The sequence below is a fragment of the Scleropages formosus genome, chromosome 2 (assembly GCF_900964775.1).
Source record: "Scleropages formosus chromosome 2, fSclFor1.1, whole genome shotgun sequence".
Lineage (NCBI taxonomy): Eukaryota > Metazoa > Chordata > Actinopteri > Osteoglossiformes > Osteoglossidae > Scleropages > Scleropages formosus.
In genome coordinates, this window is record NC_041807.1 from 22,343,677 (window position 1) to 22,359,137 (window position 15,461).

The following is a 15,461-nucleotide window of genomic DNA, read 5'->3' on the forward strand; positions in this document are numbered from 1 at the left end:
AGAACTTACTACGGTATCGTCCTGTCACAAGGCTAACGTCCCCTTAATTTAATCATGGCAGTAGAATTTTATTGACAGGCTAAAGCAAAGTCGCCGTTATCAAGATACATCTGTCTTAGGGTCAAGATGACACTCGATGACACTTTTTATTTATTTATTTAGCTGATACCCCAAATCGATTTCTAACATTAAGCTACTTACAGTTATTTACCCATTTATACAAACGGGTCATTTTTACTGCACCGGTTCAGGGTAAGTACCTTGCGCAAGGGTGCTAGAGCAGGCGGTGGGACCGAAACTTGGGTTGTTCAATGGTAGCACCCACCACTATGCCCCCTCCTGCCTGCTTTCAAACGCCTCTGATTTACAGCCGACATTCAAGAAGTTTAAACGGCAAATAAAACCATGAATACGCTGTCCTGCAGGAGGTGTTTACAGCGGTAGCTGCGTGGGACATCACAGAAAAGAAATGGGGCATGCAGCGGGGGCGGTCACCACAACGGGTCGTGCTAGAGTTATTGACACCGTCTGGCTGACGCACACGGTGCACATCTGCAGCACATCTGCATCTTAACTAGTCACACAGGTATCAGCAGAAAGCTGACCAGCTTGGAGCTGTGACTTTTCATTAAGATGGCTAATTTGGGTAAACAGAAGGGTTTAAAAAACATGGTGAAGAGCCGCTGTAGATCCAGTGTAAAGCAGGAGAGAGCTCTCCAGCTGGGCACTGTGATTCCAGCTGTGGCCACAAGAAAAGAGGAAAAATTATTTCCTAAATCCATAGAACTCTGCAGCAGAACGTTCAAATATCCAAATTAAACAGGACCAGGGTTGGTTTGGCTAATCAGATAGTTTGGATAATCAAACATACGTGAGAATACCTGGTTTATACAAAACAAAGTGTAGCCATACGGTAAAATTATCGTATGCGAGGATTTTACCACCGTATTTTGAAATACGACGCATAAAAAGTAAGTGATTTAGGAAACGGTTTGTAAACAATAACCGACACGTTTTGAAAAAGCAATTTACATTATATTGATTTTAAATTTACATCATTATTTTACATGGGTTCAACTATAAATCACATTTTTTTACATAAGCAGAAATAAGTAATTGGGCAGAAATAACAGAATACAGTGCTGTTATTTTTTGGGAGGGGCGGCACAGTGGTTTGGATAAGTCAGATGACTGACTTTCGGATAATCGGCGCTCGTATTTATCATTTAGAAAAATTTTTTCTTAATTCCATATTAGGGAATAACTTTTCAAAACTGGATATATTATATGGAATAGTGTAGTACAGTATAATAGTATGTATGATTGTGTAAATAGCTAATAAGAAGAGGGGAATGTGATGGTGCAGCGGGTTTGGAAGGGTCCTGATCTCTGGTGGGTCTGGGGTTCGAGTCCTGCTTGGGGTGTCTTGCAACGGACTGGCGTCCCGTCCCGGGTGTGTCCCCTCCGCCCTGTGTTGCCGGGTTAGGCTCCGGTTTGCCGTGACCCCGCTTGGGACAAGTGGCTTCAAAACACGTGCGCGTTAACAATAACGTCTCTCTTTCGCAGTGATTTGTGGGAATCTCATTCAGGGCGCATGAAATGAATCCTCCCCTGTGTCCCGCCCACCGTACGCGCGTAGCGCATGTTGTCAGCTCTTGTACAAAATGTGTTTTTGTTGCACGCACATTCAGCGAGAGCACAGGTTGAGACAGATCCCTTGCGCCTTCACCCAAATTTGCTCCATGCACATGAAAGTGTGCCTGATGACTCAAAAACTGCCCTTTCAGCTTCACGGAGACAGGCACCGGCACCCGAAGCTGCCCTACATCGCTTCATTTCTCCGCTCGGCACGAAAACCCACAAATGCGCGGCGCGAAGGCGCGTTTCTTGCGGCGCGCGCCATCTCGGCACGAGGAGAAGGAGCCCGTGCTCGTTCGGAGCAGCCCCCTGCTCCGCGCCATCCTTACAGAAAAGGGGGATATCATTCCCCGGGAAAGCCGGAGCAAGCGCGTGCGGCTGCAGTGAGTTTCGACACACACAGCGAGAGCCAGCGCACGGTGAGTGTTCGGAGTGCTCCGTCATGAGTTCTGCTCTATTCTGTCAAACGGAAAAGGAAAACATGAGCCGTTACACATTAGGTATTTTCAATAAAATCGCCTCTTAACGTGGTCCTCGGATTAATTTCTTAGGGCAGTTTCTGTCAACCATAAACCCGTGCGTTTATGCTACATGGTGTATAACAGTGAAATTGGTTCATAAAGGAATATGGTGGAAAAAAACAGCTGCTGCAGATCCAATGTACACACACACAGTCTGAAACCGCTTGTCCCATTCGGGGTCGCAGGGAGCCAGAGCCTAACCTGGCAACACGGGGCGTAGGGCTGGAGGGGACACACCCAGGGCGGGACGTCACTCCATCGCAAGGCACCCCAAGCGAGACTTGAACCCCAGACCCACCGGAGAGCAGGACCCGGTCCAACCCACTGCACCACCGTGCCCCCCTTAGATCCAAGGTAAACTGAAAAATAATTAAATAAACATTACACCAGGCCACGAAATACGTATATATTCGACGGCCTTCATCAATCCGCTCAGGCTGCCAGAAACACAGGTTCCTCGGCGTGCGGCCTCGTACTCCAGGAGACTTGAGCCTTGAGCACAGCCAAAACAGCCCCGGAATCCCTGTCTTGCCGGTAAGTCGCGAATATTCATATTCTGCGAGCCACATCACAGAGCAGCATCTGAGCCTTCATTAAGAAACAATAAATGTAATGCAATTAATAGAGAACTGTTTAACGAATGGCTTTACCAGTGGCAGTCAAAAGTTTGAGAACACCCGGGGCACCTGGTCAATACTTGCATCGGGTGAACTGGACCACAAAGGAAAAACAAGGCAACCCACAAGTGGCCTACATCTCATGGATTTACTGCTCAAGAAGAAGTAACGGGAAGACATATCAGCTCCTCTCCTCATCACGTTCATTAACAAATTATTTCCATCAAGCGTGCTCAAACTTTTGACCGGTACTGTATGAAAGAGAAGACGATGACTTGCACGGCGCTCTTCCACAACACGTGGTCAGGATCCCCATTTCAGCGGCTCTACGCGTCACTAACCCCCGTGACAACGCTGCGCAGATCCAAGATGAGGGTGCGGTCATCATCCCACTCCACAGGGTCCCCCCGGTGATTCATTCCGCAAGCAGTCGCACGCATGCGGTTAAGATTTTGTCACCATCATCACTAAACTCAAAACGGGAGAGGCTTTGTGTTCTGGCAGAATTTAAACAAACTCTTGTGATATGAAGAGATTTGCGATAACACACTTCCTGCCAGGGATTCTGAGTTGTAACGTGGAGCACAGAGAGCCTCTATTCAGCGTCCGCAAGAAGGGCCGCCTGGGAATCCTGGCCTCGGCCGCTACTCCGCATTTCAACCCTGGACGAGGTTCCCCACCTGCACCGATACGCCGCATTCCAGAGGACCGCGACCCTGTGACGCCGATGCTCGGAAATTTCACAGCCAAACTGGGGCAGGTTCCCCTACCCAGAATGCACCTGGGCTAGCGATGCCGGCCTCAGAGACGCAGCCTAATAGCAGCAGGGGCTCTCCGGGGCCTGGGGTGCCACAGCAGAACAAGGGTATTTCAGCGCTCCTTACGGCAGGAGTGGTCAGTCACGTAACACCCGCTAATGCATGACCTTTAACAGTAATGACAGCAATGAAAAAACACATTAAATATACTTAAGAAGGTGAGCGAAAACATCAGTAGTTAGAAAAGCTGAAGGGGTAAATCATACAGGCTAAAGGTTTTTCAGCAGTTAAAGATTGGGGCTCAAGTTTCAGAATGAATATGAGCATTATTATTATTATTATTATCATCATAATTTTATTGGCTGGCATAGTGATGCATCAAATAATAGTGATAGTAATAATAATAATAATAATAACAATAACAGGATTCCTGATTCCAAATGAGGATGCCTGATGCAGAAACACCTCCAACACCCCACGATGCCATGACATCACCAGGTGTGTCGCAAGATGTGTGATATAAAAAAGTTATTGTAACAAGATGCTCAAGGTTTTACTTAAACCTCACCTTCTCAAAAGAATGATGATGCTGATGATGGTGATGAGCTGAATCATGCTGATGTAAAGGTGCCCCTGCCTGGCCTCACAATGAGAACGAAGCCCGGAGAGACGTAGGGGCTTGCTGAAGATAACCCATATTGATGAGGTACATCTCCAAGGGTTGGTTGAGAACTTTAGAGACTGACCGCGCTGCACCTGTGTGGTGCTGGGACAGTCAAGGTCACAACCTACTGAGCGTCACCACTAGCAGGACCGGGTTCTGTTCCATTCTCCAGCTTTCGCACCCAATGGTTCAACCCCTATTTTGCGACGGCGGCCACCTCTGATGTTTCTTCAACTCCGAGACAAAGACGTGCGACTGAGTTTTGCGCAAAGCTCGGGAAAAGCGTTCAAGAAAACTTTTGAGATGTTGAACGAAGCACCTGGAACGGAGACAAAGGAAATTTTGGGGAAGGAAATTTTCATCTGACAAAGAGGCGAAAAAAGCTGAGGTCGCCGCTTTAAAGACGATGCCAAAAAAATTTGCCGCCGCACGTCGTTCGGAAGTTTTTGGCAAGAAGTGCATAGAGCGTGCAGGAAGGTACTTTGAACAGGAAAAGGTCTCCAGCTCCAAGGAATGACAGGTATAGCCTCCAAACTTTTCCACTCACTTATGTGCATTAACAAAATACAGTGTTATTACAGTATAATTCACACAAAATTCTCTCTGCATTGGCTTCCTATAGCTGCCCGGATCAAATTCAAGACCCTGGTTATGGCCTACAAAACCTTAACTGGAACTGATCCCTGATACCTACAAGACCAGATCACCCGCTACACCTCAACCAAACCGCTACGTTTCTCCACCTCTGTCCGCTTGGTGATCCCACGTACAAAAGGTCCAAAATTAGAAGCACTAAGGTTTTTGGTTCTGGCTCCAATATGGTGGCTTGACCTCCCCTTTCACTCAGAACTGCTGAATCTCTCACTACATTTAAGAAGGGTCTAAAACTCACCTCTTTCAAACTCACCGCTGCCCTCACCTCTTGAGTTCCTAATTTTTTTTTTTTCTAATGGCTAAATCTTTATGCATTTATTCATGTGATGTATACTGGCACATATGGCAGATTGTGACAAATTGTGCTCTAGAATCACACGTCTGCATCCAAATCCCTCCTTCTGTTGATGAAATGCACTTTTTATATTGTTCTCTGATGCGTACATCCCTTTGGAGAAAAGAGACTAAATAAATGTAGCTGTTACAATTAAAAACGGAAGCGTGTTACTGTGTACTAGCGGATATTATCGGTGAGAAATCGGCAGGAAAAAAGGCGCAACGTTGCGCTGCACTATCGGCATAACACACAGGGCTGCAGACCCAGCAGCGAAGGTAACAGCGACAAGCAGAGTCATCGCTGTGTCTCACTGTACAAATAGCTTAATTTCTTTCACTTGTCACACACTTAAAAACTGGCCCTCGGTAAATCAGGTAAATCGGGCAAACGTGCCCCGTCCCACAGCGGCCTGTCGCATACGGTGGGGTTAAAGGCCTTCCGGCCTCGCTCTAATGAGGGCCCAAAGGGGGACGCGCTCAGGGAGGACAGGTAGTCACGTATGCGGGACGGCGCATGTTTCCGCACCCTCTCCGTCCCTTTCCGTCCCTCCTTGTCCCTCCTTGTCCCTCCATGCCGTGCCGTTCCGGGAAAGAAGACGTCTCCACCGGCCTGCACGGGGGCAAAGGAGGAAATGCGCGCTTGTCCATTTTTATCACGTCTGCGCCGGGTGGTTTCGAGTTCTCTGCAGCAGCGTGACTTTTAAACACGAATGGGAATTTAATTCGCCGTGAGAGGAAGCTTTGGTTTTCCAGGTCCTCGCGAGTCAGAACGAAAGGTGCGGCGCGGTGTGAGAAAACACGGAGCACGGGTAGACCGGTCCCGTGGAGACGGTCTGGCAGACGCGGCGGGCCGCGCCGCAGGGGGTTTTCGAGGTACGGCGTGGAACGGCGCCGACCGACGGGGTGCCCTTCGCCGTCCAAATCCAGCACGGGGAATAGGAACATAGAGACACAAACACAAACACTTTCATTCCGAAATAAATACATTACTCATGACATGACGGCTATGGAAAGTTTTGAAATGCTGTCCGCCAGCACTTACTGCCTTTTTTTATCAGTCATCAGCAGCTTCCAGAAGCTTTATGCTATTTTGCTGTGGTCAGTCTCATTGCCAAACTAAGCCAATTTCCCTTTTTTCTTTATTTATATTTCCAACACTTTTCATTTCGGTCCATTTCCGTGCGACACCTAAAAAGAATCGGTTACGTCTTTAAACAGAAATCCTTCCTGTTTATTACAAGTCAGATGATGCAGAAATTCCGCTATGATTGTCGCTTCGCAGAAGCAGGTCTATATAAAGACTGCCGACTGAAATGTGGTGAAGTTTAAAAAAAAAAAATGGTAAAGGTAGTAAAGGTATCAAGATTGCGTGAGTGGTGGTGTAACCCTCACATCAATTCACAGCAGCGCTGACCGCACAATGGTAAGCTAAGGTTTCTGGACCCATCACATTGCCCCACACACACACACACACACACACACACACACACACACACACACACACACACACACACCCCCACCCTTTCTGCAGGCTACAGAGAGCAGCTGGTTTTGTTTTTCACAGGGCTGCAAAACCAACGTGATGTAACCTGAATTTTGACTGAGGAGAAAGTTGCAAATTACAGACGTCTTGAAATTTTATATAACACGCATGTCAGCGGTGATAATGGTTATCATTTATCCTCTCTCTCATCTCTCCAGCAAATATTCCCGCTTTCTCCTTCCATGCCTATGTATCAGTACCAAAGCAGATCTGCGAAGCACATTTTTAGCGATTTGTTTCCTTTCCATCTGCGAAGTCCTTAATTTGGCTGTTTATTAACACGTTAAACAAATTCATATTTATGCTAATTTAAATTCCTTAATTTTTGCACCCGCGCAGTATGTCACTTCCCACAACCCGAGCTCTCGGTTACTGATCGGTTACCGGAAACTTCAGGGCCTTCGCGATAAAACAGCAACTCGCCCGCTTTCGGACGCACAGCAGAAAACAAAGTTTCTCAGCTCAGATGAAAGCATTTCTTTTAAAGGATGGATGACAACTTTGGATTTGCCTCATATTCAAACCTACAGCCAGTGCAGCATCCACACACACACACACACACACACACACACACACACACACACACACACACACACACACACAACCCCGGTTCAGATTTATTACGTATTTCTGTCGTGAGGGACTGCGAATGACACCTTGTGTAGGTGTGTTTTTAAGCAGCGCTCTGGAAACGTCTTCACCGGTACCTGCCCTTGTTATTGATCTTGTCTGACTGTGTAGTTTTACATCCGGCAGCCCTGAATGTCCTTCTTCAGGAGATCGTCTGTTAAGTATACGGAAAGTAAGCGTCCACAAGTTACCAGGTAAAACCACCCAACGAGCTCCAGCCCCATGGACTCCAGCATAAAACCCCGATGTGTCGGCCGCTCTGCTCACTCGGTATTGTTGTCCACTGTCCAGCGCAGGCCACACATCGCACTGAATACTTCATGCATCACCCAGGCTTTGAACTAATTCACCTGTTTCAACTGGCAGTTTTCAAATGACACAAAAAGCACATTTTAAACATATGGACAAGATTATAGAAAGAAAAATTACATTCACATATAATCAATGTGTGATTATATTCACTTGGAGCTACATAAATAAAACTTTGTTGAAAAAGAATCCGGCACTGAAAGCACATCCACAGCACATTTAAAATACACAGTGATCCATAGAGCTGTAATACTGTAAAAGGAATAAGGAAAATATGAAAACACATTAACAGGGCCAGTCTGTATGAACACAATAATAATTGTGAGAATACACATATAAGAGCTGATTTGCATCCAGGGACACGTGATGGCTTTGGTCCATCAAAACACTTGCAATGCAAACATAATCCAACAATATTTGAACAAATGCATATTTTATTTGCAAATTCGGTTTATGGATAAAGAAAAACGAACGTCTTATTAATCGCGGCTTTGAGAATGTTGTTTAAGAAATAAAAATGCATGCATGGTCAAACATGAGTATGACACCCGAAAAGTATTATAAGCGCAACTGCAAAATCGATATGAAATAAGAAACATATAATGACTTTTTCATCTTATCACGAAACCCTCCCACCAGCCACGTGAACGCGCCTCATTTCGGCGCGTTACTGTAGCGCACGGCTCTGCTGCGCTCGTCCGCGGGGCAGGACGCAAACCGCCACGGTAGGTAGATCAACACACACACACACACACACACACACACACCGCGCTGCGCACGCCCCCCCCCCCCCCCCCCCCCCCGCCGCACTCTTTTCTCATTTATCCATCAAAGTGAAATATATTCCAGAGATCGTTTAAAAAAAATTACTCTAATCACAATGAGGGTCCGAAGGCGCATTTTCTTTACATTTTTTTTTTCCGCCGCAAGAGTTTCAGTGCCATAAATTCTACAGATGATCCGAAATATCGCCGAAATCGTAACAAAACTGTGTTGAGAGAGAGGGAGGTGGGCATAAATAAAAACCTCGGTTTTACTGACGGTGTGCCAGCTGTTCCCGCACACTGACTGACTGAGTAGCAGTCGACGACGAGAGAAAACTAAGGCAGGAGCGAGTGACTCGTGAGTGAGTTGGAAACGGCGAATGAAGGAATAGGAAAGCGCGCGCGCGCCTTTACCGGATCAACTCGAGCGGCAGAAACGGAGAAGTTGGCGACGGTGCCAAAGGGCCACGAAGTGGAGATGCGCCGCCGCCGCCGCCGCCACCATCCCGCCTTTTCCTCTCGCAACAAGATCTCACCTCCACGTTTCAAAGAGACGCGCGTGCACGCACACACACACACACACTTATGACAACATGGGTAAAAACGCGGCTTTTTACCTGAGTGAGGCAGAGAGGAGAATACATCATGGTGCTTTGGGGGAAAACGGAGTGTAAAACTGCAAAAGCCGAAAAAAGTTATCAAATATTTGGTCCACATTTCACCAGCGTCGTCATCATCATCATCATCATCATCATCTTTTTCTTCTTCTTCACCGCCAAGTGTGACTTGGCATTGAGGTCCGCATGGATTATGCGCCTCGACATATAAAGAGGCGAGAAAACGTGGCGCGCGACAGAAATAATCGATTTGGGGTGGGTTGGGGTTGGGGGTGGGGGGGAAACGCGGAGGGCGTTTGGAAACGCTGGACGGTTGGCAAATCTTCTCCTTTTAGCAAATGATGAGAGAGAATCAGAGAATGAGAAAAGGAGAAAGAGGGAGGAATTAAATGACGTTATGAATATAGCCCATCCCAGAGAAAGAATAACTTAAAGATGCAGTATCCCCGATTCCCAAGGCCCATCACTCCCAGTACGAGCGCAGCACTCGGACCCTCCGATGCGACACGTCTGTCCGCCACACCGCGCACGTGCGCAGCCCCCCCCCCCCAGCAGGCAAAAACGATGACTGACACACCCTGTTACCGGGACACTTTCTTACTGATCCTTTCGCCTTCGATGACTCTGAGTTAGAAACCAAGTACGGCAGCTGAGCCTCCCAGCCCAGGCATTCGGGACACAATTTTAAGACATGAAAACTTGAAAACCCAAGACAGCGATTCAGGAAAAACAGGCAGCAGAGTGATGGGGTAAGTCTGGGGTATGTGCACAGGGGGTCCATGTACACAGGATCCTGTGCAGTGCATTGTGTAGAGAAGCTCATGTACTGGGATCCAGGCACAGGGGTCCAAACAGCACCGCAAAATAATTCTCGCAACACCCAGACAATACGGAACCAAACTGCCTGAAACCCATATAAAGTAATCCCCAATTTAAGACTAAAATGTGTCAAGCCTGCGCACCAAAAAACCCAAAGAAAAATAAATCAGGCGCCCCCATTCATCATGTGTTTCTTACCATGTGTAGGCTCAAACTAAATGCAAAGGTCACAAAAAGCAGTGTAATCGGTACTTTGAAAAATTAACACCAAAAAAGGATTTAACGCAGGAAACAGGCAGCGGCCGATAAAACGATGAAGGGAATATTCGTTTAACAGGACTACAACTGGCCATCCAAGACAAGTATCCTAAGGCCAAAAGAGGCATCAAGGTACAGCGGGTCATTAATATGGTACATTATGAAAGCTTCCTGATCCAGGCTTAGTTACCTAATTTAGAAATATGTAAATATGACTGTAATTCACCTGTGCAATTACTTGGATAGATGCATGTAAAACGCATGTAGTCTTACATTTATCTTTTAACATGAAAAATGGGAAACGGTGAAGAGAAAGTGACTAAATATAAATGAATGTCAACTTTCCCTTCACTTTTTACATTTTTGTTGACATATGAACAAAATACAAAACGCGTGTATGTACATATGCGTAAAAGTGTATAATATGTACCGTAAAGTGCAGCTGCACATAGAGATAAAACTTTATTACAGTGAATATCGCACTTAAATCATCAGGCTCAGTTCAGTCCATTTAGTCAAACGTCAGATCCCAAATATATATCATTTTAAACTGATTTCTAAACAAGTATAAAAGTTTGCTAACAAATCATAAACAATTTCCCTAATAGTAATAACACCCTGCTTTAGCTAAGGAATTAAAAACGTCCTGCAATTCTTGCATAATTGCACCGTACTTATAGTTTCGTAAGTTTGGACCGATTCCTATTTTGGACGTGTGTACAATTTCTAAATGTTACGATCTGCGTGCAATTTTTAATTGTAAACAATACTGCAGAATGCAGATCATTAATTTATACGCGCAGTAAATATTTATCCGCGCGCGACATCGCGTAACAGCAGCAAGTTTCCACGAAGTTGCGAAGGTCCAGAGCACGTTTACCATGTTTGATAAATTATTAATTGTAACTGTAGTTAAAAAGCGATGCCAGAGTCGCTGGGGGTTTTTTGGCGACTATATTATACTGAGAAAAAAGGAGAGCGTCTTTTGGAGAGAATAAAGTGTCGCCTCCCTGAAGATCAGCACGCTGCACCTTTGGCTGTGTTTGTGTGTGTGAGTGTGTGTGTGTGTGTGTGTGTGTGTGTGTGTGTGTGTGTGTGGGCGCGCGCGCGCGCGCGCGTTCGATGGCCCTGTTCTGCTGGAACTGTGACTTTACATACTTTCTTTGGTTAACGCACATGCTGCAACAGTGCGGTGTGCGTTGCGTCTGTCCGTATCATGTGTGTGCGCGATCTGCGATCCCGCGCCGCGCTCACTAACGGCTCCCCGGCGCCGCGCGCCCCTGTCGGCCTGCCCTTCAAATTCACGTCGGCGCGCACCCGCCCGCCGATCCCGCCGCGGCCATTTTCTGTCGCAGCTGCGCGAACTCGGCGCTGCGGTTCGGCGCTCGTTCGCGTTCTCACTCCGACTTCGGGCCTGTGGGGTCCAGCGCCCGCCGAACTGGCGCGTCTCCGCGGGGCCGAGGCGACACGTCAACCCCCGTTAACTACTCCGCGGGCTGCAGCGAGAAACGGCGCGTTTCGTTCCCAACGCCGACATTATATATAATAAAATACTCTCCGACGAAGCGACCGCTTTCCGCAAAGCAAATGAGCAAACCTTCAACAAAAACAAACAAACGAGTTAAGTGTAAAAAAGGAGGAAACGAGTAACAGACTGTCACGTTGTGCCGTAATGCGCGTTCATAAGCGCAAGAGCCGCCCGCACTGCGTCCGCGGGAGTATCGACGAGTAAAGGAGGAACAACAAGGCAAGGCGGATAAGGACTCGGACTCGGAGGCAAAAGCGCTCTAAAGTGTCCGTCCGTCACCTACCATCTCGGCGCAGAACCGCCGACCCCCGGAAAGTTGGAGCGCAGTGGGCTTCGGCAGCACCGCACTTCAGCGCCTTGTCATCCCGTCCGTCCACGCGCTTCTATTATTATTGTGATTGCCGCCGCTCTCGTGCTCAGTACACATCCATCCGTGCGGCCACGCAGCAAGTAATCCGTGGGTACAGGAGGAGGGTAAGAAGAAGGAGAAGCCGGGCAGAGGAAACGGAGTCGTCCGACAGCAGCGAGCGCGCTGCAGTCCGCCCGAACCCGCACTCCAAGTTGCAGCAGCAGCAGCAGGAGGAGCGAGCACGGATATTGCGATAGCGTTAAGGTGTCCCCCGGTGCCGCGCTCCCGGGACTGCGCCGTGTCTGCGCGCAGCCGCCCGCTGATTGATGGCGCGACGCTGTGCCGCGACGTTATCGGCGATATGTCTTTAAAGCTGCGGCGGGTGTCACGCGTGCGGCGACATTGCGCATCAGCGCGTGCGACGGTGCTGCTGCTGCTATTGCTGCTGCCGCTGCTGCTGCTGCTGCCGCTGTTCTCCTCCGCGGAGCTCGCGCTGTCCACGCGGGAGGCCCGAGCCGCCTCGCTCCGCTGACATCGCACTGTGGAGCGACAGAAGGCGCGGAGGAAACGCGGAGCGCCGGGCGGGGGCGGCTGTCTGCGGGTGCGAGTGCAGGGGTGCGTCCGTGGTAATATGTATTAGCGTTACATTTGATGGCGTAGTTTTAAAAGGTGGGGTGCCGCGGGGGGGGGGTTAAAACCTCGATCATCAGCAGTCCTCTGGACAGAGAAAATGTGGAAGGTTGCGCGTGTTGGAAGTGACAGCCTTCCGCATTTATTTTTTCGTTCTTTTTTTTTTAAAGTATGTTACTTGTAGCTGTTTTCAGGGCGACGGGTGTTTTATTGGCACGGGGGCTGAACGTGTCAGTGGGATGGATGGAGGAGAGGATCCTTGCGTTTGGGAAGTGTGTCTTGGAGGAGGTGGTGCGCTGCACAGTCCCCTTTTCCGCATTTTAACGCTCCTGCTGGCTTCCCAATTTCTCTACCGCGTCCGCTTTTTGAGCCGCAGGTCCGCGCACTTGCAGATGAGATGATGGGTGCTCAGTAATCAGGAAAAATTGACATCGTATTAATGTCACATTGCAAGATCTTCCCCACACGAAAGTGCACTGAAATTCTGCCGAATCTAGGTGTGATGTCGTGGGGAAAGAAAATGTTGTCCAGACCAACTCTTTCAGCTGTTCCAAAGAGTAAAATAAAAATTCATGCACGCAGAGCATCGGTGGAAACCTACATCTTAACCTGGCCGTGTTAATATTGTGTTCTGTTTATTACAGCCAAGTGTTAAATATTGTTATTTCCAGTTCAATATTGTCCCTGCTATATTATTGGTTTTAGCCTTGGTGGATTTTATATTCGCAGCCTATATGAAAAATGTCCCTGTTTATTTTTGCTCCCTGTTCGAGTTCAGTCTAAAAATAAGATATTATCAAAGCACTTACATAATTATGAACTGCCAGGACACGACTGAAATTGAACACCCAAAGCTTCATAAATCAGTGTGGTCTAAAATGAGTGTAAGCAACTGAACAGTGTTCAAAGTGTAGGGGCTACGTGTTCAAATGGTCCACGGATCCCCGAGATTTAACAGAGAATTTGAAACAATGAGAAATTTGGACTGGCCGTATTGGTGATTTTGTGGGCGACCATCATATATATTGTGTCAGTTGAACTTACGATTTCTCAGAGGCACGTGAATGTTTTGTGAAGATGCTCTTTTGTTTTAGTAATAATTATTCACGAGTAATCATATCAAGATGGACATAGTGACACTTTTTCATTTTATTTGGGAATGTGACTGGGCAGCATGCATTCACATTACATTTTAACGTGTTAGCATATTTGTGTGTGTGTGTGTGTGTGTGTGTGTCCTATATCCAGAAAGAACCTGTATCTGTACCTCTTCATATTACCACTGATACTACCTTCCATATTTGGACAAAATATAATGAATTCCATTTGAGGAAGCTGGTCTAAATTATTTTATTACTCCCAAATTCGGACTAATTTTAATGCACGTGACGTTTTATGTGACATTTACATGAAGAATAGTCATATGAGGAGAAAAGGAGTGTGTTAAAGCGCGTCAAAGCATTTCCGAAACTTGTAAAGAAAGAAGTTGCGGTCAACGCGACCCCAGGGAAGAGTAACTGATCATGCAGATCCCAGCAGTCCGCTCTCTTTTCTTATAATTATGCAACCGATTGTGACACTATAATTACTTTTTCCCTTTTTCTTGTTTTTTTTTTTTTGCACCCTGGAACAACCTGCCTCGATGTGAATGTAAAAAGAGAAAGAGTCCAAATCCATTCCTGCTAGTGGTTCCCCATGTTAGATAATAATAATGTAACACAAATTAGGTAAATGTTTGTGTGTTAAATCTAATTTTATTTTTTTCTTCTGAAAATTCACATTTATTCACGTAGCTGACGCTTTTCTCCAAAGCGACTTTCAATATTAAGGTCACGATTTTTACAGTTACAAGCTTACAATTATTTACGCGTTTATACAGCTGTATAATTTTTTTACTGAAGGATTTTAGGGTTGCTCAAGGGTACGATGACCGGAGGGGGGAATCGAACCTGCAACCTCTGGATCCAAAATAAGCAGCGTTAACATCTGTGCTGGAAATTGTCCCTTCCAATTTAAATCAGTGTTAACCTCACCGGCTACAGTATATAGGTTTGCGGATAAAACATTGACATTTTGTTTTATAGCTTAAACCATTACTTTTCTTTGTTCATTCATGCGTGAAGTGACGATTTTTCAGGGCTTTTTTTAAGTTGAGGAAATTTAGTCGAGTTTGAATTTTTCACGTCATGTTTTGCAAGCACGATATTTGCGGATTTAAGAGTCCACTGTGCTTAAGTGATGTTTATAATATTCTCCGATTTTTGTATTGCTGGAACTGAATTTATATTTGAAGGTAATGAGAAGATTCTAGGACATTCTTTTGTGCGCTCGGTTGTGGCTCAGGCCCATTGCTTATTCATCTTAAATGAACTAAAGTAAATTATCACTGAAGGGTTTTCCTTCATAATAATAATTGTCTTTAGTTTCCTGAGATGCAGAAGTTACATAATATTTAAGAACATCTGAGGAACATTTAAATGCAATAGTACTTTTACCTATGCAGACTAATATGTCTTTCAAGCTGATTATTAATTATTTACTAAGATGCCATGCATGCTGTTTTAGTATTGTCAAATTTAATTTTTAACACATTCTTTCGTTTAACCCTCTCATAGAGCTAAAGTGGGATCTTACACGTAGTAATAGGTTGTTGCGAGCAAATTCCACATTATCTTTAACTCTTATAAAATATTGACAGCTAATAACAACGTAACACATTGTGTAAAACATCGGGAATTATAAAATGTAATGTCATAAAAATTCTAATAATTGACAAGTTATAATACGCATGAATAGATTGATTTAAAAGTACATTTTCATTTAAAA

At 46.1% G+C, this 15,461-nt stretch overlaps 1 protein-coding gene across 4 annotated transcripts in view; it reads right to left on the reverse strand.

The window, feature by feature from the left end:
• The window catches only part of LOC108940004 (nuclear factor 1 C-type-like), a 105,921-nt gene extending 91,597 nt beyond the window's left edge, over nucleotides 1-14,324 (reverse strand). For 3 of the 4 annotated variants that reach the window (XM_018761739.2, XM_018761756.2, XM_029249881.1), the window contains exon 1: nucleotides 9,052-9,311. In XM_018761739.2, coding sequence (XP_018617255.1) covers nucleotides 9,052-9,081 — 30 coding nt within the window. In that variant the 5' untranslated portion in view covers nucleotides 9,082-9,311. Of the gene's footprint in view, nucleotides 1-9,051; nucleotides 9,312-11,939 lie in introns of those variants that run through there. The other variant, XM_018761746.2, reaches the window with a different exon arrangement.
• Nucleotides 14,325-15,461: the final 1,137 nt, after the last annotated feature.